Source organism: Sarcophilus harrisii, chromosome 4 (assembly GCF_902635505.1).
Source record: "Sarcophilus harrisii chromosome 4, mSarHar1.11, whole genome shotgun sequence".
NCBI lineage: Eukaryota > Metazoa > Chordata > Mammalia > Dasyuromorphia > Dasyuridae > Sarcophilus > Sarcophilus harrisii.
Window position 1 is genome coordinate 40,960,730 of NC_045429.1, and position 23,990 is coordinate 40,984,719.

Consider the following 23,990-nt stretch of genomic DNA (forward strand, 5'->3'; position numbering starts at 1 on the left):
ACCAGCGGGGTAGGGTAGAGTTCCCTAGCACCTTGTTCCCTGTAGGCTACAAAAACCTTGGGGACCAAGACATTAGGCAAGAAATGAAGGCATTGTGACTGTGGTTGTAGGCACTGGTTGCTGAGTGCTATTGCCATGGCAGGAACCAAAGACACCCTGAAGTTCATCAAGCAAAGAATCGAGAGTGACGCCTTTTCCTTCTTGGAAAATTTGCTGGCGATCGTTTTTTCATTTCAACTTACTACAGCCGACTCCAGTGTCCTTCCCATAGCTGCGGTGAGTGAAAGCACATGGCGGCACTCCTCCATGGGCTGTCCAGATCATGTTTTCTCATGGTGGGTGGAAGGAGGGAAGGGTGTGAGGTCATCAAGGGAATCCCTAATCCATTTGACAAGTCCCCCACTTACCTTGATGAGTTTGATGGGGATGAGAGCCCAGGAAACAGCATCTTGATAGGGGGCTCAGATTTGGTGGCTCAAGCTCTAACTATGCTAAATTTGTAATCAGAAAGCCCTTAGTTCACATCCAGCCTTAGGCATTTGCTATTATATTGAATTACTAAACACTAAAATGCCCCGAATCAAAGCTTTCTTTTTCCTTTTACAAATAACCTATGAATTTATGAATTTAAAATGAAGCTTCCCTTGATCTCTCTGAGCCTCAGATTTCTCATCTTTAAAATGGGGACAAGAATACTTCTCTCTCACAATTGTTGTGAAAGTTAAATGAGTTAACATATGTACAATTTTTTGCAACCTATAAAATGCTAGCTATTATGATTATTAGGTAACTAAACCTCTCTAAATAGTAGTTTTCCCATCTCTAAAATGACTGAATTAGACTAGATGGTCTCTGTTATCTTTTTTTAAAACTCTGTCTTATGATCCTATAGGTATGATACACACCGACCCCCTGTAATGTTCATCTATTGTTTACAGTCTAAGTCAGTGGTGTCAAACATAGAGAAACAGAGGCCACAAAATCCATATAAAGATTCCTGTGGGCAGTATATTTAAGATAATCACATATTAACATTATTTCTATTGTGTTTTTTAAATGTATTTTGTACTTTTTGTATTTTTTCTATTGTATTTTTTATTTTGTACTTTTTTGTATTTTTCTATTGTATTTTTTATTTTGCCGAATATTTCCCAATTACATTTGAATGGTTTGAACTGCATCTAGGAGTGTTGCAGAGCATGCCTCTGGCAGGCCATATGTTGGACACATTGGCTCTAGTGGACATGGAGATAAAGTAGGGAATCCAGTTGCTTATTTTGCAGATTAGGAAGCTGACACTCAAGATGTGTTTCCTAATATTAAAGGTGGATCATTAGCCTATAACTTCCACCCGTGGTCCTGCTTCTGTCTCTATTAAGAATCTCCAATTCCTCTTCTATATGACAAGACTTCATATGTTTAAGAAAGCCATCATGAGCCCTTTTGGGTCTTGCATCATCCTCAGCTCCTTCAAGTGATTCTGCTGTGGATATGGAGTCCGATATTCTGGATCATCCTCCTCTGGCTTCCTCCTGCAGTATTTCAGTACTTATCACCTAACCTCTTGTTAATATAAACAAATAACAGAAAAATGAAAATGAAGATAAAAACATACAAATAAAAAAAGGTGATTCTCTAAATGAAATATAATAGTAACCTGGTTAAGACAGGGTGCTGAGAAATATTACCTCCAGTCTTCTGGATACAATTTCTCTTTCTTTACTCACCTTAAATGAATTAAGGTTTTGAAATTTTCTGATTTCTATGTCAACCTATTGAATCATATTGAGTCACACTGTCCACTAAAAATCCCTAGATAATTTTTTTCACTTGAGCTGTCACTTGTCTGGGTAAGACGCACATTGCTGAATATTTGAAAGTTTAGGCTTTTCACATCTGTGACAGGTGGGCACGGTGCCCCCCTCTCCAAAATGAGACATTTTGCACTGACTTCTTTCTCCTTCTGTGCTGCTCTGTGGTTCCGTTTATTTATGGACATGATGAGGGTTATATCTGAGGCTGTGACATGGGTTTTTCTGAGTGACTTTTTAATCAGATGTTTTTCTTTCCAGACAGGGTCTTTGGGGACATAGGAATGAGGCAGTCTGGTAATATTCATATGTAACCTTTAAACTAGCAATACCTGCAGCGCCCAGGCTTAGGTCGCCTGCTCGGTGGCGTGCTTTTCTAGACTCAGGCCCCCATGTAGGCGTCTGGCACTGCCTGGAACAGCTGGGCACCGGGCACTGGCAGACATTCACAGATGGAGTAAACAAATTCAACAAACATTTATTAAAGCGTGTTCTATATGCAAAGCCCTGGTTAATAACCATCATTCTAGCAATCATCCCTGAGGTTTTGCTGGGAATAACTGGCCCCTTTCCTAACCTAATGTCATGTCCCCTACAGACCCCACGGATGTGACTCACCTCTTCCCTCTAAAGGTTGTCTCCCAGGGTCTCCCATCACTCCCTTCCTCCACCCGCATCACTTGACCTTGCTGACCACTGGGATAATGTAGGAACTGGTCACTGGCCGAACATCCTAGTGCAAAAGCCCCAGCCCTGTTTATCCAAGTACCCAACCTCCTTAAGGGCAGACTCTTTTTGCTTTTGTGTACATGTGTGTCCTCAAAGTGTTTGACAAATAGTAAGAGATTAATTAATCTCTGTTGAAGGATTCCTTATGGATTTTTGAGAAAATATGTGTGGATGACTTTAGATAAATTGCTTCCTAGCCTCAGTTTCCCTACCGGCAGTTGTCCCTGCGGCTGCTAATCATTTGACTCTGAAGGGACTGACCACTTCCCTCTGCCTTTCCTCATCCTTCCCAAACACAGCTGCCTCCATGAAGTACCCTGAAATTGCAGTTTACATTATTGTGCAATTTGGTGAATCCAATTTTACTAAATATAAAAATGCCTAGAATCAAAGGTTTGTTTTGGTTTTTTTCCTTTTACAAACATTCTAGTTACATTAGTTTAAAATGGAGCTGTTTTGACTTCTACAGGAAATTGTCACCAGTCCTCAAATACAGAAATCTTCCTTGCTCCAAAAGGTTGCTCTCCTGGCTTATGGTTCTATAATTTACAGGTCATATCATTCCAGTTCATCACCTCCTGCTGAAGCCCTTCAGGTGAGAGATGCCAAATCTCAGGACTTATTTTCTCCATATACCATCCTTGAAAGTTTCCAGTGCATTCTCATAGATCCCTCCATTTTCTAATATTATGGAATATACTTATAAAATGCTATGGAACTGTTTAAAATAAAAGTAAAATGCCCACTTAACCTCCTATTAGTCACAGATGTTAGAAGTCTCTTTTTTAATCTTTCATTTTATTTCTCAACTAAAAATTTATTTTCTCTCTCTTCTGTCCCTACCTGAATTTAAAAGAAAAGGAAAAAAAGAAAAAGAAAACCTATGTTTGGTCAAGCATAACAAATTCTCATATTGTTCATGACCAGAAAATATATCTTTTTCTGCTTTGTCAATCCATCTCCCTTCTGTTAGAAACCCTCTCTTTTGGAATCATTTTTGGTTCTCGGATATCATGAATTGCTCAGTGTTGTTAAGTTTGTATTTACAAAGTCCCTTGTAAACACTTTCCCTTTCCCAATAATCCTGGAAGCAAGGTTCCTAAGAGATGCTGCTCTGTGCCTTGTAGATATCTATTTATTTACACGATATATTATTTATTAGAACGTAAGCTCCTTGAAGGCAGGCACTTGTGTGTATCCTCAGGAGCTTAGTACAATGCCTGAAAAATAGTAAGAAATGATGAATTTGTGTTAAATGAGTAGTTTATATATTACTTGTGAATTCTGGAAAAAATGGTGATGGTTGTTCTCGGTGAATAAGAACTCCTGACTTCACACACCAGGTCTTATATGAGATGATAGATTAACGACCAAGTACTTGGTTGGCAGGTACTTCACAACTATGCAAATGAAGCATTAAAAAATGGCCAGGAAGAAGCCATGGTCCTGGCCCTGAAGGCCCTTGGAAACTCGGGCCAAGTGGCCAGCATCAAACGCATCCAGAAGTACCTGCCCGGATTCTCACCTTCTGATTCTGATCTTCCAGTCAGGGTTCAAATGGAAGCAGTGATGGCCCTGAGGAATATAATCAAGAAAGATCCCTCAAAGGTGAGAATCCTGTTCCTTTGCTTTAAACACACACTCCAGGAATGGAGCAGGAAAGCTTGGGATCAGGATCATTGGACCTAATACTGAGATCAGGAAAGAACTTTAGCAATATTTTGCCCCATTCTCTCCTTCTAGATGTAGATACTGAAACACAGAAAAGTTAAGGAACTTCCTTAAAATCACAAAGTGAAAAATGTGAATACAGGATTTTTCCCTCATTGTACCATATTGCCTTCTGATTTTTGCTCACACCAACAATCTGCCAGGCAACAATAATCATTTATCTGTGAGGTAGGAAGTCATTTTTGTCCTGTTTGTTGATCTGATTTGATATGATCAAGGTGTCCCCTCTTACCATGGGGAAAGCAGTTAATGTGAGCAATGACGCACCAAAAATGGCTCACTGCTGACGTTGGAAACAAGTTGGACTGATGAGCACTGGTACAGAACTCACTTATTTAAACTCCACTGTTCCCTTTTCTCTCCTCATTCCCACACATTCAATTTAATTGAAAAGGGGAAAAAAGGCTAATTCAGTGGCTACACGAAGACATTACCATGGATATTAGAAAATGTTGTATGGAAGCTATTTCAGCTCATAATGTTACCTCTCCATGACTCATGCACTGGACTTTACCAAATGGCTCTAATCATTTTAATTTAGGTTTTTTATTCAGTAGAGATGAGGCACAGAACATTTTTCATGAAAACAAGTCTCCTAGGACACTCTTATTAAAAAGAATATTTACCTGATGTGTTTTCTGCAAGCAAAGATTTTTTTTTATAATCTGAAAACCCTTTTGGAAGAATCCTATTCCCACTCTGAGACCTTCTATAATGGGGAGAGACCCTTCAAGCCCTATTTTTGATATTAAACAATCTTAACTTAAACTATCTGCTTTTATAGTTGAAGGAATTGTCTTTATCTATAGGATTACATTTGCATTGGTGGTGTTTGTGTGTGGGGGATGTGGAGGATCTGTGAACCCAGTGTCATTATCCCCCCAGATGATCCAATCTGTGAGTGAGTTTTAGGGGTATCTCAGAAGGAGTGCTACCCATTCATTTCCCTCAAAGAAGAAGCAAAGAGTAAGACAAATAAGTTTTTCCTGGTTCCTGAGACAAACACAGTTATGAGAAGAGGTAGAAGATATTGATTTCTATAATTGACTCATGGTAAATTCATCTGAATCAACTAACAAGGCATATTTTTTGGAATCCTACTATAACCAAAGTACTAGGAGCCACACGAATAAATACAAGACTATATTCTTTGCCCTTGAGAAGTTTCCAGTCTAGTTGGGAAATTAAGAAATAAACCAACTAAAGAGATATATAAACTATTTTATGATGTTAATTGGATTAATTTCTCCCCACTCATTGCCAAGTCTTATCAACTCTCTATCCACAGCATTAACTCTATTCCTGTAGACACTAACTATTGGAGCTCTTTTCAACTCTTGGCAGCATTATCCCAGTAGTTCCCCATCTGGTCTCCCTACCTCATTCTCTTCTCTTCCCAGTCCTTCCTCCATACAGCTGCCAAATTGGGATTCTTAAAACACAAATCTTGCCATGTATTTTCCCTACTCAATAAACTCCAATGGTTCCCTATTGTCACTGGGAAAAAATGAAAATACCTTTGTTTGGCATTTGATCAAGTGGCAATACATGTATTATATTTACTTCCTTTGAATTCCCCTCATGCATTCTACTTTTGCTTTTCCTTGTACATGATACATCTCTCTTGGCTATATTCCCCCTCCCCCCCATTGTATCTTGAAATCTCTAACTTTAGGATCTAGACTTAATGTCACTTCCTACAACAGCCATGTCCTCATCCTAAGGGCTATGGTTTCCCCCTGCTTAAATTATTTCCCTTTTGCTTTGCATGTATTCTGTATTCATTTCTCTGTGTCTGTGTTGACTTTTCCCCAATAACATGTAAACCCCTTGAATTCAGGGATTCTTTCACCTAGCTTAGTGCTCATCACATACAATAGATCTGGTTAAAGGGAATAAATGACATAAACAATAAATATTTCTCATGTTCAGGGAAGGACAAGGTCACTCCAGTCTCCAGTTGACTAAGGACAGTCTCGTGGAAGAAAAAAGATTTTTAACTGGCCTTGGGAAGCTTTATAGAGATACAAAAGAATAATGAGCCTTTCAAGCAAGGGAGCTAGTGTGGTCCCTTCATGAAGATTTATTTCTAACATGTTTCTGCTCTGCTTCTGCTGTAAAATGTCTATAATGTCTACAGGTCCAAGAAATACTTCTCCAGATGATCGCAGACCATTCCTTGCAGCCCAAAGTCCGGATGATGGCCTCTGCTTTCCTGTTTGAAGCACGGCCTCCTCCTTCTGTGATGGCCATAGTGACGAATATTATGCTGAAGGAGAAGAGCTTGCAAGTAGCCAGCTTCATTTACTCCTACATGAAGACCATCTCCACAAATTACTTTCCAGATTGGGCTAACATGTACGTAGGGAATCAGTGGCAAATTTCTAGGATAAGTAGTTATTTCAAATATAGTGACATCTGAGGACCAGTGTGGCCTCTGATGTCCGCAGTAGGGAAGAGCAATTAAAACACTAATTGCATCAATAGTGGTTTTATGCACACTTCAGTTCCTAGGCAAATTATTTTTTGGTTTAATTAAGGCCTCCTATCTTTGTCAGAGCTATGTCACATTATGAAAATATATTATGGACCTGACTAGGTATGAAATTCTGAAATAACTGGTGAAATTATAAAGTATGTAGGAAATGCACATAATTTCCCTTTATTAAAGGGCTATCAGACTGTAACATACTCTGGCAGGGATTATCCAGTTTTTACTTAAAGAATTTTGGTTGAAGGGGAACCCATGAGCTCTCAAAGCAGCCCATTCCCCTCTTGGATGCCTCGATTTCTTAAGAAATTTTTCCTTACATCAAGCTCAAATCACTCTCTACATTTTTCACCCATTGCTCCTAGTCTCACCCTCGAGGGTCAAACAGAACAAGAATTATCTTTTAATCACAAGGCTGCTCTATCATTTCCTCTTCTCACTCTCCAGTTTTTTCCTTCTCTTGACCCAACAACCCCAGTTCCTTGGATTGATCTTCAAGCCAAGTCCTTTTGCCTGCAAATCTCTCTTTTTCACATTCTCCAATTTGTCAATGTCTTTCTAAAATGTGCTTCATAAAACTAACCAGAATACTCTAGATATAATATGACCAGAACAAAGGGCACCTTATTCCTTGAAACTACATTTTTTATGAAGCTTAAAATAGTGTTTTTCATTGCTGTATCACATTATTGACTTTTACTGAGTTTACAATCCACCAAATACTCCAGGTTCTTTTCAGATATACTGTTATTAGCCATGCCCATCTTGTATTTGTAAAGTATATTTTTTGAATGCAAATCTGAGACTTTAACTTCATCCCTAATAAATCTCTTGATTAGATTCCGACTAACAGTCTAGCTTGAAATCTTTTCAGGTCACAATGGATCCAATGTGGTCCTTATCTCTTTCTACTTTGGTTTATTTACTTTGGCCACTACACCTTCATTCAAAACACTGATAACATATGGAGCAAAAGACAGCCAAGGACAGATCTTTGGCCACTCTACTAGAGACTTTCTTCCCCTTTACATAGACACAATAACGATTGTTCTTTGAATCTAATTAAACTAGTTTCAATCTGCCTAACAGTACTATGTTAGCCCATCTAATGCAGTATGAGAATAAAATCTTTCACTTATCATTTCTTTAATAACAGCCTAAATTTCTGCTAAAAATAGAAGTTAAGTTTATGAATTTTCAATCTCTGCTCTATTCCTCTCTACCTTTAAAAAATTGAGACATTTATCCTTCTCCAGTTCTATAGCATCTCTCCCAATTTTTTTTTTTTTTTTTTTTTTACTATTCTTTAAAGCTTATTCATAGTGATTCACATATGCCAATTTCTTTGATATCTTGGGTAAATATACCTGATATATTATTAAGGAGAATCAGCATAGTACAACAGAAAAAGTTAAAGGATTTGGATTTAAGTTCTATCTTTAATACTTACTACCTGGGGTCACTTAACTTCCTTAGCTCTCTGTTTCTTTGGTTGCAAAATGAAGAAGTTGCACTGGATGGCTTCTAAGGCCCTTTTCAGGTCTAGATGTATGATTTTGTGAATTTAATTTCCCTTATGCCCCAGTATAATAATGGTATGTTCTGTTTTTGATAAAGATTATATATATATATATATACACACACACATATGTTTAGGGTCACTGCTTCCTTTTCTAGATTTTCACTAAGCATTTCTTTATTAATGCAATAATTTTGTCAAAAATCAAACCCAAGCTTATTGGGTTAGAATTTTCTATCTTCACTCTTTTTCTTTTCTTTTTTTTTTCCTGAAAATTGAGACATTTGCCCTTTTCCAGTCCCATAATATCTTTCTTATTCTTTGCAATCTTTAATTTTTTTTTGCTCTAAAGTTATTTTATTTTTATATTCATTGATAAATATCTCTTCTAATACCTCCATTGAACAACAGCAAAGCTAAAAGTAAAATTCTTATTTAAACATATAAAATCCAACAAAACAAATTCCCACATTAGTCATGTACAAAAAATGTTTCTTTCTGCATTTTAAGTTCATTACTTCTCTGGCAGAAGGGGAGTGGAACATTTCATCTTAAGCCTTCTAGAGTTGTGCTTTGTCATTGAACTGAGAGTTCTCAAGTCCTTCAAATCTTCCTTTCTCTATAATATTGTTGCAATTATATAAATTGCTCTAGTTCTGTTCACTCCACTCTGTATGAGGTCAACGATGTTATCGCAATTTATTATTTCTTATGCACAATAAGGCTATTACATTATATCCATATGCCACTGTTTCTACGTCTATTTGGCATTATAAGAATATCCCCTTAGTTTCCAATTTTTGGTAACTACAAAAAAGGCTTCTGTAAACATTTGGATCTATCCCTTTTTTCTCTGATCTCTGTGATATAATCCTAGTAGTTATATAGCTGATTCACAGGATATGTGCAATTTAATAATTTTTTACTTCCAAATTGTCCTCAAGAATATCTGGACAAATTCATAGCTCCAACAGCAGTGCAGAATGTGCCTACTTTTCTGCAGCTCCTCCATCATTTGTCATTTTTGATAGTCTGATAAGTGTGTAGTAGAATTTCAAAATTGCTTTAATTTCTATTTCTTCAATTATTCATGATTTAGAACATTTTCTCATATGATAGTTAATGACTTAAATTATCTCTTTTGAAAACTGTGTCTTCACATCCTTCACATGTATCTATTGTGAAATGGTATTTAGTCTAATAAATTTGAATCAATTTTATAGATATCTTGGATATGTAACCTTTATCAGAGAAAATTGCTGCAGAGATTTTTCTCTTCCTAATTTACCAATTTCCCTTCTAATTTGAACTGCATTTCATCTGTTTGGACAAAAACTTTTATATTTTATATTATCAAAATTATGTATTTTATCTCATATGATCTTCTTTTTCATTTATTCAGATGTGAATTTTTTGAAACATAATTTGTTCTTTGTTTCTCTAATTTGTTTCAGATTAGATTTTTTTACAGCTAGGTCATATGTCTGTTTGGAGCTTATATTGATGTATGGTGTAAAATATTAAGATAAACCTAATTTCTCCCAGACTACTTTCTAATTTTCCTAGCAGTTTTTGTCAAATAAAGGTCTCTCCCCCAGTTACTAGAATCTTTGAGTTTATCAAACACTATGCATTTCTCTTTATTGCATAATTATATTGATCAACATCACTATCATTTACCCAGTATTACTTTTTTATGCTTAGTACATTGAAATAAAATTTGAAAAAATCTAGTGCTATTAACCCCTCACCCCATATAAACCATTTCCTACCTTTTTAAAAAATTATAATCTTTGAGATTCTTGATCTTTGGTTCCTTAGTATGAATTTTATTATCATTTTTCCTAATTTTATGTAATATTCCTTTGATATACTAAGTAAATTAATTTAGGTATTATTGTTGTTGTTGTTGTTGTTATTGTATTGACCTATCCATGAATAAGCATTTTTCCATTTTTCTTATTACTTAGGTTTGTCTTTATTACTGTAAAGAGTATTTTGCAGATTGGTTCATAAATTCCTGGTCCATTTTAATAGATACACTACCAAGTATTGTATAGCTTCTATAGTTATTTTGAATTGAATTTCACTTTCTACTTCTTCCTGCTATGAATCATTAATGACATGCAGGAATTTTGATGATTTCTATGAATTTATTTTATATTCTGCAAATTTGCTGAATTTTTTGTTTCAATTAATTTTTGCTTGACTCTTAAGTTTTTTTTTTAAAGGAAATTATCATGTCACTTGTAAAAAGTGATCAGGTTTTTTCCTATGCTTATACCTTCAATTCTTCTTATTTATATTTCTCGCACAGTTCTAAATAATAATTATGAAAATGGACATCCTTGCTTTACTTCTGATCATATTGAAAAGGACTCTTAACTTTTATCTCTTATTAATCTCTTAGATTTAAATAAATTGTGGCTACTGTATTGTGGAAAGGTCTAATTTTATGTTTTTCAGTTATTTTTAAAACTTATAACTGATGCCGAATTTTGTCAAAAGCCTTTTCGACATTAATTTATATAATCACATAATTTGTGTTATTAACATACTTTTTGAATTAATAACTTATGTTGAATTAGCTGGGTGTTTCTGGGATAAACCCAACCTGGTCATAGTGTTTAAGTTTTCTAACATGTTATTATAGTTTACCTGCTAATTTTTTATTTGAAAATTTTGCCTCACTGTTTATTAGGGATATTAGATTGAAGTTTTCTGTCTTTTTTGTCTCTTTGTAATAATCAAGAACATCTTTGTATCATAGAAAAATATTGTACAGGTACTTTTTTTATTGTAAACAATTTATGTCATTGGACTAAGGCAGTTTGATGGAATTCGCTGATATAGTCATCTCCTACTTTTTTTTCTTTGAGAGACAATTTATGGATTGTTCAATTTTTAAAAAGTCATTGTTTTATTTGAATTGTCTTTTTTCTTCTTTTTATCTATATACTTTACATTTTTGTAAGTATTCATCCATTTCCTCTAAGTTTTTGGTTTCATAAGCATGTAATTGAGCAAAACAATTTTTTAAATAATTTCCTTTATTTTTCCTTCAATTGCTGGAAGTTCTTATTTATCATTTTCAGTGTGAGCAATTTGAATTCTCTTTTTTTAAAATCACATTAACTATTTAGTTTATTATTTTTAAAAAGAACTCCTAACTTTATTTGTTTATATGACAGGTTTTTTGTTTTGTTTTGTTTTGTTTTTTGCTTTCAATTTTATTATTTAATTGAAGATTTTTGTCTTGATGTTCATTTAAGGTTGGGTTTTGTTGTTGTTGCTTGCCCAATTTATTGGATTTCTCTCTCTCTCTTTCTCTCTCTTGTTAATTAAAGAGTTTAGGGATATAAATTTCCTGCAAGCATTACTTTAGTTGCATTCTAGGAATTCAGATATGTTATCTCATTATTGAAATTTTCTTTGATGAAATTTTTATTGTTTCTATCATGTTTTCTCTGACCCACTACTTCTTTAAAGAATTTAAAAATATAATTATTATTTAGTCTCCAGTTTCTAATTCTTTCTTTAAGAACTCTTTATGAAATACAATTTTATTGCATTGTGTCATGAAGGATTTTTTGTTTGTTTTTAAAAGCATTTTTGCTCTTTTGCCTTTTTTGGTAAGTTCTTTATGCCAAAGTATTTGGTCAGTTTTTATAAAGATGCCCTGTATAGCTTGCAGGTATGTGCATTCCTTCCTATTCCCTTTCAGTAATCAAAGGAGTAATGACACATCTAATTTCTCTAAAATTCTACTTTAGAGAATAAAGTCCTTATTTCATTTGTCTAAGTGTGAAAGACATACATAAGGACCCTTTCTATTCACAAAAGTTCACTGAGAAATTCAACAGTCATGTATACTAGTTTATTGAGCACCCTAGTTGTAGTTCCCATAAGGGCAGCTAGATAGTTTCTTACTGTCTTCCCATTTCTCTTTAGTAAAAACTCCCTATTAGCCCCTTTTGTGTATCACTTGAGAATCCTCCTCCATTTGCATTTAGGTCCCCTCAGACAAGTAGATACAGCTTTAAAATATGCTTTGAATCTGTGTGGTTTTTTTCCCTGCTTCTAGATTCTGGCTTCAGCTGGAAAGTTCAGCTATGATATTCTCTCTTTATAAAAAGAATGGATCTTCCTTTTCTTCTTCTAGCTGATAGCATAAAGGTTTAAGCTTCACTTCTTAAAGAAGCAGGTTAACAAACATTCATATTCCCATCATCAACTCCTTAGCATCTTTCAAACCTCCCCATAATGAGTCTCTCATTTACCAGAACCTTAGCCACAGTCTTTTCTTTTCAGAAAGAGGGTTTTCATCCTAAAGGACCAAACTCTTTAGAGACACAAAATATCAAATGCCATTTTATTTTTAATCCATCTTTGAATCTTCTCTTCTTGATCACTACGGACACGGTCTCTGTCCTAAGAAAAGAAAACAACATTGTGGTAAAATGTCAGAAAACTTCAGTTTGTGTCTTATTTATGTCACCTTAGATAAATAATTTAACCTCTTTGACTTTAGTTTCTTCATCTGTAAAATGAGACTAGTTGACCTCTGAGTTCACTTCTAGTTCTATTTAATCATAATCTATTTAATCATCATGTCTGATAGTTAGGACAGATCATGTAGGTAGTACACAGTCTCCTTAAGGGAACCCTCTATTCCAGACTCACTTTTGGAGGGGTGCTTTGCAAAAGTAGCCTGATAAGACTCATATGGAATTCAGATACTTCGGTTTTTTCTTGGTGTGAAACCATTTATGTCTTAAGCAGCTAAGCAGCGAAATGGATAGAGTTTTGAATCTCAAATTAGAAAAACTTGTCAAATCCAGACTTGGAAATTAATTAACTATGTGACACCGGGTAATTCACTTAACTTCAGTTTTTTTAATTATAAAAAGGGGGATATTAATTGTGCCTACCACCCAGGCTTGTTGTCAGGATCAAATGAGATAATTTTTGTAAAGCACTTAGTACAATGCCTGGCACAGAGAATGGTGCTTATTTTCTTCCTTCCCTTCTCTTTTCTTCCCTCCCTCCTTCCTTGAAAATGAAACAGAGAAATAAAATCAACTAGACAATCATATCAAACCACTGCTCCATGACTCCCCACCTCCAGTCTTTGGTCCAAATTTCTGTGTTTGCCATGGTCAACAATAAGTCCTTTGATTTTGAGGTATACTGCATTTGTTCTCTGCTTTCCATTCTAAGGATCCTTCTTTTTGGCAGAGAAAACAATCAAAATAAGAGCTGAGCAGTTCTACCTTCCATCTATTATTCATTGAATAAGTCATTATTCATTCTCTCCATCTTCAAGTCTTCTTTAATTCTTTTTTCTTCTAATATAGTCCCTTTTTTGGAAGGCAAACTCTCCATTTTGTTGTTTCTTAGTTTTCCTTGCTTGAACCTCAGTTCATTTTGAGCTTTAGCTCTTCTGATGTTATTCTTATAGAATACCACCATATTTTTTATTCATTTTCCATTATCTGCCCTTGCTTCCAACTTTTGTGTATGTATTTTTTTAAAAAAAATTTCATTGATCCCTTTTCTCTTTCCATTATAATAATTTCTAAACATATCCCTTCCGTGCTTTCCCTGCCCGGTGAGCTTTCCTTGTAATCAAAATTACAGAAAACAATGAAGTAAAACCAACTACTACATGGAGCATTCCATACTCATAATCACCCACCTTTCCAATGGAAAGTGAGAGGTATATTTCCTCACCTTTTTTTTTCCCTTGGACCTAGCTTGCTCACTTTAATCACAGTTTCTTTTGCTCATTCTGTACATTTATGGTATTTGTATCTTTAAAGTTTTTTAAGTGATAAATTAATTCTCTTTGAATCTATAGCAGTCTTTTTAGATAATCCCCTTTTTGTTGAGTAGAATTTTTCCTCCCTTTATGTTCAGAATTTAATTCTTTTTTCCCCAAAGGGAAGTCACATGATTTAATTGATTCATAAGATTCATCAAATATAAATGATTATATTAATTAATTTTAGTAATAGATCAGTACCACATATGATTTTTTTCATAGTCCCAAACCCTAATTTTAAGAATTTAATTCTTTATAGCAAGTATTCTTGCCCCTTTTAGTATCATAGACACTTTGACAGGCTGGCAAAGTTTATGAACTTTTCCCCAGGATAATGTTTTAGCATTTTTGTTGGTTTTGATTTTGATTAAAAGCTAATGAAAATATAAATATGTCTTCCCATTTAAGCTCACTGACCCCCCTGAAATCAATCCATGAGCCCCTCAGAAGTCAGGATACCTCAGGAGAAAAGACTTCTGCATTGAAGATTCCCAGATCTCTTGGCCTGACATCCACTATATAGTTTTAGCTAAAGATTATCCTAAGCCTGCCTCCAAGACCTTTGAAATTTTTTCTCCTAAAACTTAGGGTGCCCTTCAGACTACTCACTTTTCCTGTCCTCTATCACAAATTCTAAGATGCTTTCCCTTGGGCCCCATCATTTCTACCCCAGCAACCAGCATCTTCTTGTTAGCAAAAGTCAAATCCATATTAGAAGTGCCCTTGGTGGTTCCTCTACCTTTTCAAGGATAAAATGATCATTAAGGCTGGTGAAGAAATTATTAGCTATTTTGGTTTTGGCAGAGAAGGGGAGGGAGAGAGAGTACCAGCAGATGTCCAAACAATTGAAATCCCCCATTACTACTCTGTTATGCCTTCATGCTTGTAATCTGTTTATCCATCTCCTTAAATTTTGTTCTCTTTCTGTCCAGGTCATCTGCTGTGCACACAGAGGACAATATCCTTTCTTTTCCTTTGTCACTATTCACCTCAAATGCTCTGAATAATCTTTACCCCTATGAATTTATCTTTTTAATAAACAACGCGGCTATTCCCCTTCCACCACTTTTTCATCTCTCCAGTTTCTTTTGAATAAAGTGTACTTTTCCAGAGCTGTAATATAATCCTAGGTCCTCGCCTACTAATTCTCAGTGATACTTAGGGGATCAAATCTATCTTTTTTGCATCAGGAGCTCTGCTTCATCTTGTTCGTTACCCCATCTTGCCTTTGTGGATAGTTATCTAAAGCCATGGGTTTTCTTGGCTTGTTCGCTTCTTGGATATTTTTCTCCTGAGAATTTCGGGGCATTTCTTCTGCTATTTATCCTGTCTTCTTTAGCCATCTCTCATGTTCATTTATCACTGAACATGTTTACAAGGCTTTAGAACTAATTGTCCCCCAATAACCACTTTCCAAGCAAAAGTCTTGTGGGAAATAAAATTTCCAATGCATCTCATTTGGTATAAAAATCCAACTAACTCTTTCCCAGGCCTGTACCTTTTTCCTTTTTAGCTGGGTCAGGACAAGGATGTAAATGGTGACAATTCAGTTAGCCCTGAATGCTCCAGATCAAGAGTATTACCTTGATTGCATCATGATAAAAAGATTGGCTTTGGGATGCTCTTACTGGCTGTTCTGGGAATTTAACTTTATAAACTAGAGACAACTTTATTATAATTATAGAATGGAGAATTCAGTTTTAGCAGTCCAGCATCTTTCTCTCTTCCCAACCTCTCACATCCTATCCTCCATTGATCTGTCTCATTTAGGGCTCAATGTCAAATTCTTTTATGTCTTAAAATTAAGAAGAAAAGGAATGAGTTATTTTCCCTTTCAATGTAAGTCTTAAGCTCTATTATTATGTATCTCTCATAATAATCAAAATTATAATAGCTAATATTAATATAACAATTTAAGGTTTACAAAGAACTTTATAAATATCTCATTTTATCCTCAGAACAATCCTGTGAAGGCTCCTGGAGACTTCTCTCCTGCTTAAATTCTATGTATAAGTACAGGAAGCAATTAGCTAGTCATCCTTCCACTATTATTATGATAATCAGTTTTATTTGCTATATTTTGTTTTCATTAGTTTCAAATGTATCTTCAAGTTTCTGAGGGCCATTCACTATAATAAAGAATTCAAAAATACAAAAAAAATAATCAATTCAGAAAAACTGACACATTTAGAATAAGCACCATTTTTATAGAGTCAAGATCTTTAACCTTTTTTGTATGTGCCCAGAATTCCTTTGGCATTCTGGGACAGCTTTATGGATCCCTTCTCCAAATAGTATTATAAGAGGCAACATGGTGAAGTACTTTGATAAGCTCTGTTGCTGGGGAGGCTGAAGCAGATGGATGGCTTGAGCTGAGTTCTAAGTTACACTAGGCTAAGCTGCCGAGATGTCAACACTAAATCTGGAACTAATGTGATGAGCTCCCAGGATCAGAGAATCACTGGGCTGCCCAAGGAGGGCCAAAGAAGCCCCCAAAATAGCTAGGTGGTGATAGGGAGACAATCTCAAATAACAACAAAAAAGATGTTTTAAATGTATAAAACAAAGTACACAGGATGACAAAAAATCATTCATCTCTATGGAGGTTTAATTGTACTTGGTAAAGAGCTTAAACTGGATCTATGTGCTGGTGCTGCTTTTGTACAGGTCTGCAGTGAGCAACATTGCCATCAAACTCTTGAATCCCAAACTGGACCATCTGACTTACCGCTATAGCAAGGCTATTCATGTCTCCCACTTCTTCAGTAAGTAAAAGGAATAATGTGGGGTCGTTTCCATTAGGATTGTATTTGAACATTTTCTTTTTCATTTTTATTTTTGAAGAGCCAAAGCAAGTCAACAAATCAACAAGCATTTATTAGATAGTTATCACATGCCAGACACAGGAACAAAGCAAGGCAAAAACATGGTTTCTCTTGTGTAACAATGATATTTTATCTGGAAAGGACCTCAGATATCATCTAATCTATCCCTCTTTGCAGAAAAGAAATGGGTTTCAGAGAGAGTGGTTTGCCAAAATCATCCAGGTGGTTGAACCAGGATTCATTTTCCTTACTAAGGAATTAGTAATTAATAATAACTTACCAAGTTACCAAATAACTCTATTAAACATCTTTTTTTTTTTTTTTCATGTGAGATGCACTGAGTGACTTTGGCTTTTCTAAATGATGATGGGAAAGGTCACTTAGCAAAGCCATGGTGCCATACTATATTCCTCTTAAACTAAGAGGTGATGAAAAACCAAGAAAATCTCACTAGAGGGTATCATAGGGTTAATTTTAATCACATAAATTTATTTTTTTTTATCTGAAGCAATTGGGGTTAAGTGACTTGCCCAGGATCATCCAGCTAGGAAATATTAAGTGTCTGAGACCAAATTTGAATTCTTCAGGGGTGGTGCTCTTATCCACTGTGCCACCTAGCTGCCCCCTTAAATTTAATTTAATCACCTATACTTACATTTGAAGAATGAAAAATTAAGATTATCCATAGACAAAAAGGGGTATTAAAATATCTTTAATATCTTGGTTCTGCAATGCTTGTAATTCATTCTTTTCACTCATTCTTTTGTCCATTCCATTAATTCATTCATTCTTAGAATCCTAGAGCTTAGAGGGATCTTAGAAATCATCTATAAAATGATGAGGCTGCACTATATGGCCTCTAAATTTAAGATCTAAAATTTAGTCTAGCTGCCACTTAAAGTATGTGTGTACACAGTAAAGAGCACTTATCAAGTGGTTGTCAAGCCTCCCTGTGAAGGCCCATGGTGATAAGGAATTCAGCATCCTCTACAGTAAAATCATTTCCCTAATTATTAAGAAGTTGTTTATTGTTGTTGCTTCTTGTACATTGAACCAAAACCTGCCTCTCAGTGATTCCAACCCATCACTCCCAGTTTTGCCCATGGGACAAAGCAAGACAAGTTGCCTTCCTCTTCTGCACGACAGCCCTTCAAAACCGAGAAGATAGCTCTTGTGGGTTTGGTCCCAGAAGGCAAAACCAGAAGGTAGAAGTAACAAAGAGGTAAATTTAGGGTTGATATCAGTCAAAACTCTCTAACGAATAGAGCTGCTCCGAGTGGAATGGGCTGCTTGGAGAGAAAGTGACTTCTGTCTTGAAGGTCTTCAAACTGAGACCAGACAGATATTTTATAGTGGGGATTCCTTCTGTTTATGGGTTGGTCTGGATAAATAGGTTTCCTTTTAACTCTCAGATTCTGAAATTCCATTTCATCTCTTCTTCTCATTCCCTCTGGCCCCACACCCCTCACTCCAACATTTGAGTCTCCAAGTTCCTTTTTTTTCCAGGTGCACATTTTCAGTCCCTTTGTCTTCCTGCCTACTTTTCTGAAGATCTGTAACAGCTAATGGCCTTCTTGTTCTTAAAGTGCAAAGTTGAGGACTAAACACAGTATTTTGAACACTCAGAGTTTTATTTATTTAGTTGAATAGAAGAATTGATCCTTTGTTCCCCAAATTGCAGAATTTAGTTCAGTGAATAGAATGCTGGACTTGGAGAGGAACACCAGATCTATTCTCAGATACTTAGTAGCTGTGTGATCCTAGGCAAGTCATTTAATCACTCAGGCTCAATTTCCTCTTTTGTAAAATGGGAGATAAAATAACAGTAACCGTGCAGTATTACTTTCCCCTTTTGTAAAATGGGGGACAAAATAACAATGCAGAGTTACTGTATCAAATGAAAAACCACCTATAAAAGCCCTATAGAAATGCAAGTTATTGTTATTAACTAGGAAAGTATTTTTTATTTTTCAACTTAATGAATATTTATTTTCTTTCCCTTTCATTCCTATTCTTTCCCCTTTGGGGGAAAAAAGAAAGAGAAAAATGCTATACTTTTAAAATACTCAAATGGTTTTAATAGGATAACACTTTAAGTTACTAACATCTTAGCATGAACGAATTTTGTTGAGTGCAACAGGATCTGAGACAGCTCAGAAACTGTGAGCATGGAGCAAGGATCTTGCTGAATCAAAGGGATATAGACAGAAGGATGTAAGGTATTAAAAAGAAACTTTACCAACATCACAATTTAGGGCAGGAGATTGCTTGAATTTATAAAAAATAATAATATCGTATATAGGGTCATCAAAGGAACTCATTTAATAATGTCATGTATAGGGTCATCTACAGAACTCATTTAATAATGTAATTTATAGGGTCATCTACAGAACTCATTTGAAGCAGCTGAGGCCCCTGGTGGGCTCTTCACTGAATGTTTTCAAGTGGAAGACTGAGACTACTTCTCGGGAATGTTTAGAGAGGATTTTTGTTCAGCTTCCAATTGTATTGAATAAAGCTGGGAATGCTGAAGCTGCACAAGAGAAAACCCACAGGCTGGGGGCATGATACTGCCATCAACTCAAATGGGAAATTAATTAAACTTATCTAATTAGCCTTGAGGACAGAACAGAAAGCAATGGTGGGGGGGGGGAATTAGCAAAGAGAAAAATGTAAGCTTAAAGTCAGGAAAGTCTTTAGGGTAGTCTCCAAGTGGAAGGGGCTTCCTCCACAGGTTGTGAATCTATTCCTTTCTCATTGGATATCTTTCTTCAGGAGCAGGATGCCCTCTTGCAGGGTACATTATTGAGGGATGCACAGGTTGTACTAGATGGGCACTGATGAGGATCCTGAAGAGAGACTTCCCTTGTCTGCCTTGTCAGCCACAGGAAGCATAAACCATGTGCCACAATCTTGTATAAAAAGGATATACATAATTGTTGGCTGAATCCAAAGCAACCAGAGACAGGATAAATAACTATGGTGTTCTTTATTTTGCTCCAGGAGACTATGACGCTGGCGCTTTCATGAGATTTTTCATCTTAAATAGCCCTGAGACTTTGTTCCCAACATCCATCATTTCCAGTCTGGGGGCACACTTTGCTGGGGGATCCATCAGTCTTGTGGAGGTAACTATTGCTCTGAAACTAATATGTTTCCTTCAAATTAACTCTCCTCTCCTCTGGAGTATATTCTACTTCCTCTTATTTCCCTTGTAATAAAATGTATGCTTTTTGAGGGCAGGGACTGTCTGGCTTTTTTTTTTTTTTTTTTTTTTTTTTTAAAGCAATCAGCGTTAAGTCAAACTTGCCCAGGATCATACACCCATTTAAGTATCTGAGACTGGATTTCAGCTCAAGTCTATCTATTGCACCATCTTGCTGTCCCATAATTTTAATATCCTGCAGAGCCCAGTAGAGTTCCTGGCATATGATGTGCTTAATAAATGCTTGTTGATTGAATGACTGATCGATGATTGTGTCTAAAATTTAACCTTAGAGAGCTGAGATTGCTCCAATCTTTGCATTTGTGTTTGACACGGAGAAGGTGCTTATTAAATGCTTGCTGACTGAGTGTTAGTTTATGTTACAGAACCTCCTCTGGATTCTACTTGCTACTTGCTAGGCAATGCTTCCATGCCTTCCTTATTGACTCACTATCCCACTCTCTACTTCTCTAAATCTTTTCAATCCTTTTCAAATCTGTTTGGCTCCTATCCCATCCCTCTTGTCTCCTGAGAATTTTGCCTGATATTTTACAGAAAAAAAAATTGTAGCCATTCACCCTGTTCTCCTTCTCCTCTCCTTTATCTCTTATTGCTCAAATGCCTTCTGCCCATGTCCTCCTTCATCTCTGTCTCACGTGAAGAAGCAGCCTTATTTTTTGTCAAGGTCTATCCTTCCACCTGCACCAGTAATCCTATTCCATTCTGTCTTCTCCAGCAGACTGCCCTTTCCATCATCCCCATTGTCACTTGTCTTCAATCTTTCCTTGTCTGTTGACTTCTTCCCTTGTGTTTCCAAACATACCTCTATCATCTCCCCATCCTAAAATATTCTCACTTGACCCTTCCATCTGCACTTAGTCTCATCTTATATCTTCTGCCCTCTGTGGCTAATCCTCTTCAAAAGGTTATCTTTAATAGGTTTCCTCCACTTTTTCTTCTCTCATTCACTTCTTAGTCCCCTAGATTCTATTTTCTCATCATCCCTTCAAAACTTCTCTTAATTGTTAAATCCAATGATTCTTCCTTCATCTTTATTCTTGTTGACCTGATTGATCACTGTTGATCACTCTCTTTTCTTGCCACTCTCTTCTTTCTAAGTTTTTAGGACATGACTATTTCCCAGTTCTACATTATTGGAATACTCCTCAGCCTCCTCTAACTATAGGTGTCCTGTAAGATCTGTCCCAGGCTCTTTTCTTATTTCCCTCTATACTTGATGATCTTATCAGCCTCCAGGGATTTACTTACCTTCTCTTTGGTGACCATTCTCAAATCTACCTGTCTTGCTCTAACCTCTTTGCTGGTTTCCCATTTTATATCACCAATTTCCTTTCAGGCATCTCAAACTGGATATCTAATAGACATTGTAAATTAAACACACTCCAAACAAAACTCCTCCTCCATGGATATCACTAACCTTCCAGTTCTTCAGACTCAGAATCTAGGTATCATCCCTGATTCAAATGTTTCAGATCCAATGTGTTTCTAAGACCTGCTGATTTTGCCTTTGGAATATTTTTCTATAAATATAACCCTTCTCTCCTCCAACACTACCACCATGCTGCTGCAGACCCTAATCTTCTTATGCTTGGACTACTGCAATAGCAATGTTGTGGGCCTGCCTATTTCACAATCCAGTTTCCCCAATCCAACCCATCTTCCATTTAGTTGCCAGAGTGATTTTCTTTATGTTGCAGGTCTGACTATGTTACTGCCTTCTCCTCCCCATCTGAATAAGCTTAAATAGTTCCTCATCACCTTCAGTACCAAATATAAAATATTATTCTCTGTTCAAAGTCCTTCATAGTCTGGCCTTCTCCTCCCCTACCTTTCCAATCTTCTTATACCTTACTCTCTGCCTTCTGATTTTCTATTTTCCTTCAAGTTCTTAGTAAAATTTCATCTACTATAGCAAAGGTTCTTAAACTGGGGTAACATAACTGAATGTGGGGGTTGTGAAATATGACTTATTATCAGTAAATCTTGATTGGTAAACCTATTTTATATACCTGTATAATTGGGATCATATAAAAATTTCTTGGTTGAAAAGGAGTCATGAGTGGAAAAAGTTTAAGAAGCTCTGTTCTGTAGGAAGCCTTTTCCAATCCCTCTTAATCCTGGTGCCTCCCCTCTTTGAATGATTTCCTATTTTTTTTCCTTTGTATTGGTTGTTTGCATATATTTTGTTGTCTCCCCCATTAGACGGGGAGCCTCTTGAGAACAGGAAATGTCTTTTGCCTCTTTTTGTATCCCCAGCACTTAGCACAGTGCCAGGTACAAGTAAACACTTTACTGATTAAATAAAGCTGAATCCATGTTTACTGACTAGACTGATGGATGTCTTTTTGCTTATTTGTTTTGTTTTGCTAGGCTGGTATACAAGCTGAAGGCTTGAGAGAGATTGCGAAGAAAACAAACTCATCATTTATGGAGTATTCTACACACGGGAAGATAAAAGAACTTGCAAAGACAGTCAGTATTATCCTTTATCTGCTTATAAAGTGAAATCAGAAAGCTGTTTTTCTCTAATAATGCAAAGATTTTTTTAGAAAAGAAGTTTATGGCCCCCAAGTTTAGAACTCCTGACCTAGTTTTATAATCAGAGGTAGATCAGTTAATATGAGTCTCAGTTTCCACATTAGGGGGAAAATGTACATTGCTTCCCTAATGGAAATGTGGGATAATGTGCTTTATAAATCTTTTAATGATTTGGGCTCTGTCTTTCATTGAAGAGTTTATATTGGAGCAAGTTTGAATAGCAATGATTTCGACACATTGACATTCTAAGTACTTATTAAAGCCAATATCCAAATTCCTATTAGCTTGGACACTGTTGGGAGCTTTCCTGACACCTTTAGGTCACTAAGTATTTGCCTACATAAGCGACACTTAAGAAAATTCTGTGGTCATGAAGATGAATGTTCACATATAGAGGCTAATTAAATTTTGTGCTGGACCTGAGTATGATAATTCTAATAAAACAGACAAGTCTTGAGTTATCCTTGGTCCAGAAGAGGCAAGAATTGTTTTTTTTTTTTTCCTTATATCTCAATTAGATTGTAAGTTTCTTTTGCCTTGTTTTGTATCCCCACATTAATACAATGCCTGTCATTTAATAGATGCTTAATAAATATTGATTGATTGATTTTAAAATAGTGGGTCTTTTTAAGGCTCTGAGGTCTGTTTTAGCACCCAAAAGAAACTTCAAATGAACCCCAAGCACTGTTGACTTGTAAGTCAGCCAGATCACTTGGGTTCCTTTAGAGGTAAGAGGTGGAAACCTCTGGAAATTCAAAAGGTTACTCCTGGCTGTCAATCCATAGTTGTTGCACAAAGGACTTTCCTCCTCTCCCAGAAAGTCTATTTCAGATAGACTGAATTTCAGTTTCAGAAAGAGCTGAATTCAAATTCTGACTCTGATATTTATTTGTTTTGCGACTTTAGGAAACTACCTCACATTTCTGTACTTCAGTTTCTGGGCGTGTTGAACAAAAATCATATTTGGAGGGCCTACCACAACAAATTGTTGTAAAGTTTGAATAAGATGATGCATATAATCTTTGCAAACTTAAAGGAACTATATAAATTTGCAGCTGTTATTGGAGATCAAGTTTTCCAAGCTGCTAAATGTCTAACCAGAGAATTGTTATAATTTACCCAGGTATTCAGAAAACTGCTTCAAGCATGCTAACAAATGGATGGATTCCCCCCCCCCTTTTTAAATCAATTTTCCTTTTTTCTCTCTCAATTAACAAATATTTATTTTCTTTCCCTTTTGCTGTCTCATCCCCTGAGGGGGAGGAACACGAAACACAAAACTCTTGTTTTGTAATA

At 35.9% G+C, this 23,990-nt stretch overlaps 1 protein-coding gene across 1 annotated transcript in view; it reads left to right on the forward strand.

Annotated features, from left to right (window-relative positions):
- Positions 1-23,990, forward strand: part of LOC100915865 (vitellogenin-2-like) — a 58,259-nt gene that overhangs the window by 17,488 nt on the left and 16,781 nt on the right. The window contains exons 9-15 of the mRNA XM_023501705.2: positions 111-276; positions 3,010-3,135; positions 3,930-4,148; positions 6,412-6,629; positions 16,773-16,870; positions 19,934-20,058; positions 22,527-22,628. Of these exons, the coding sequence (XP_023357473.2) occupies positions 111-276; positions 3,010-3,135; positions 3,930-4,148; positions 6,412-6,629; positions 16,773-16,870; positions 19,934-20,058; positions 22,527-22,628 (1,054 nt within the window). The remainder of the gene's footprint in view (positions 1-110; positions 277-3,009; positions 3,136-3,929; positions 4,149-6,411; positions 6,630-16,772; positions 16,871-19,933; positions 20,059-22,526; positions 22,629-23,990) is intronic.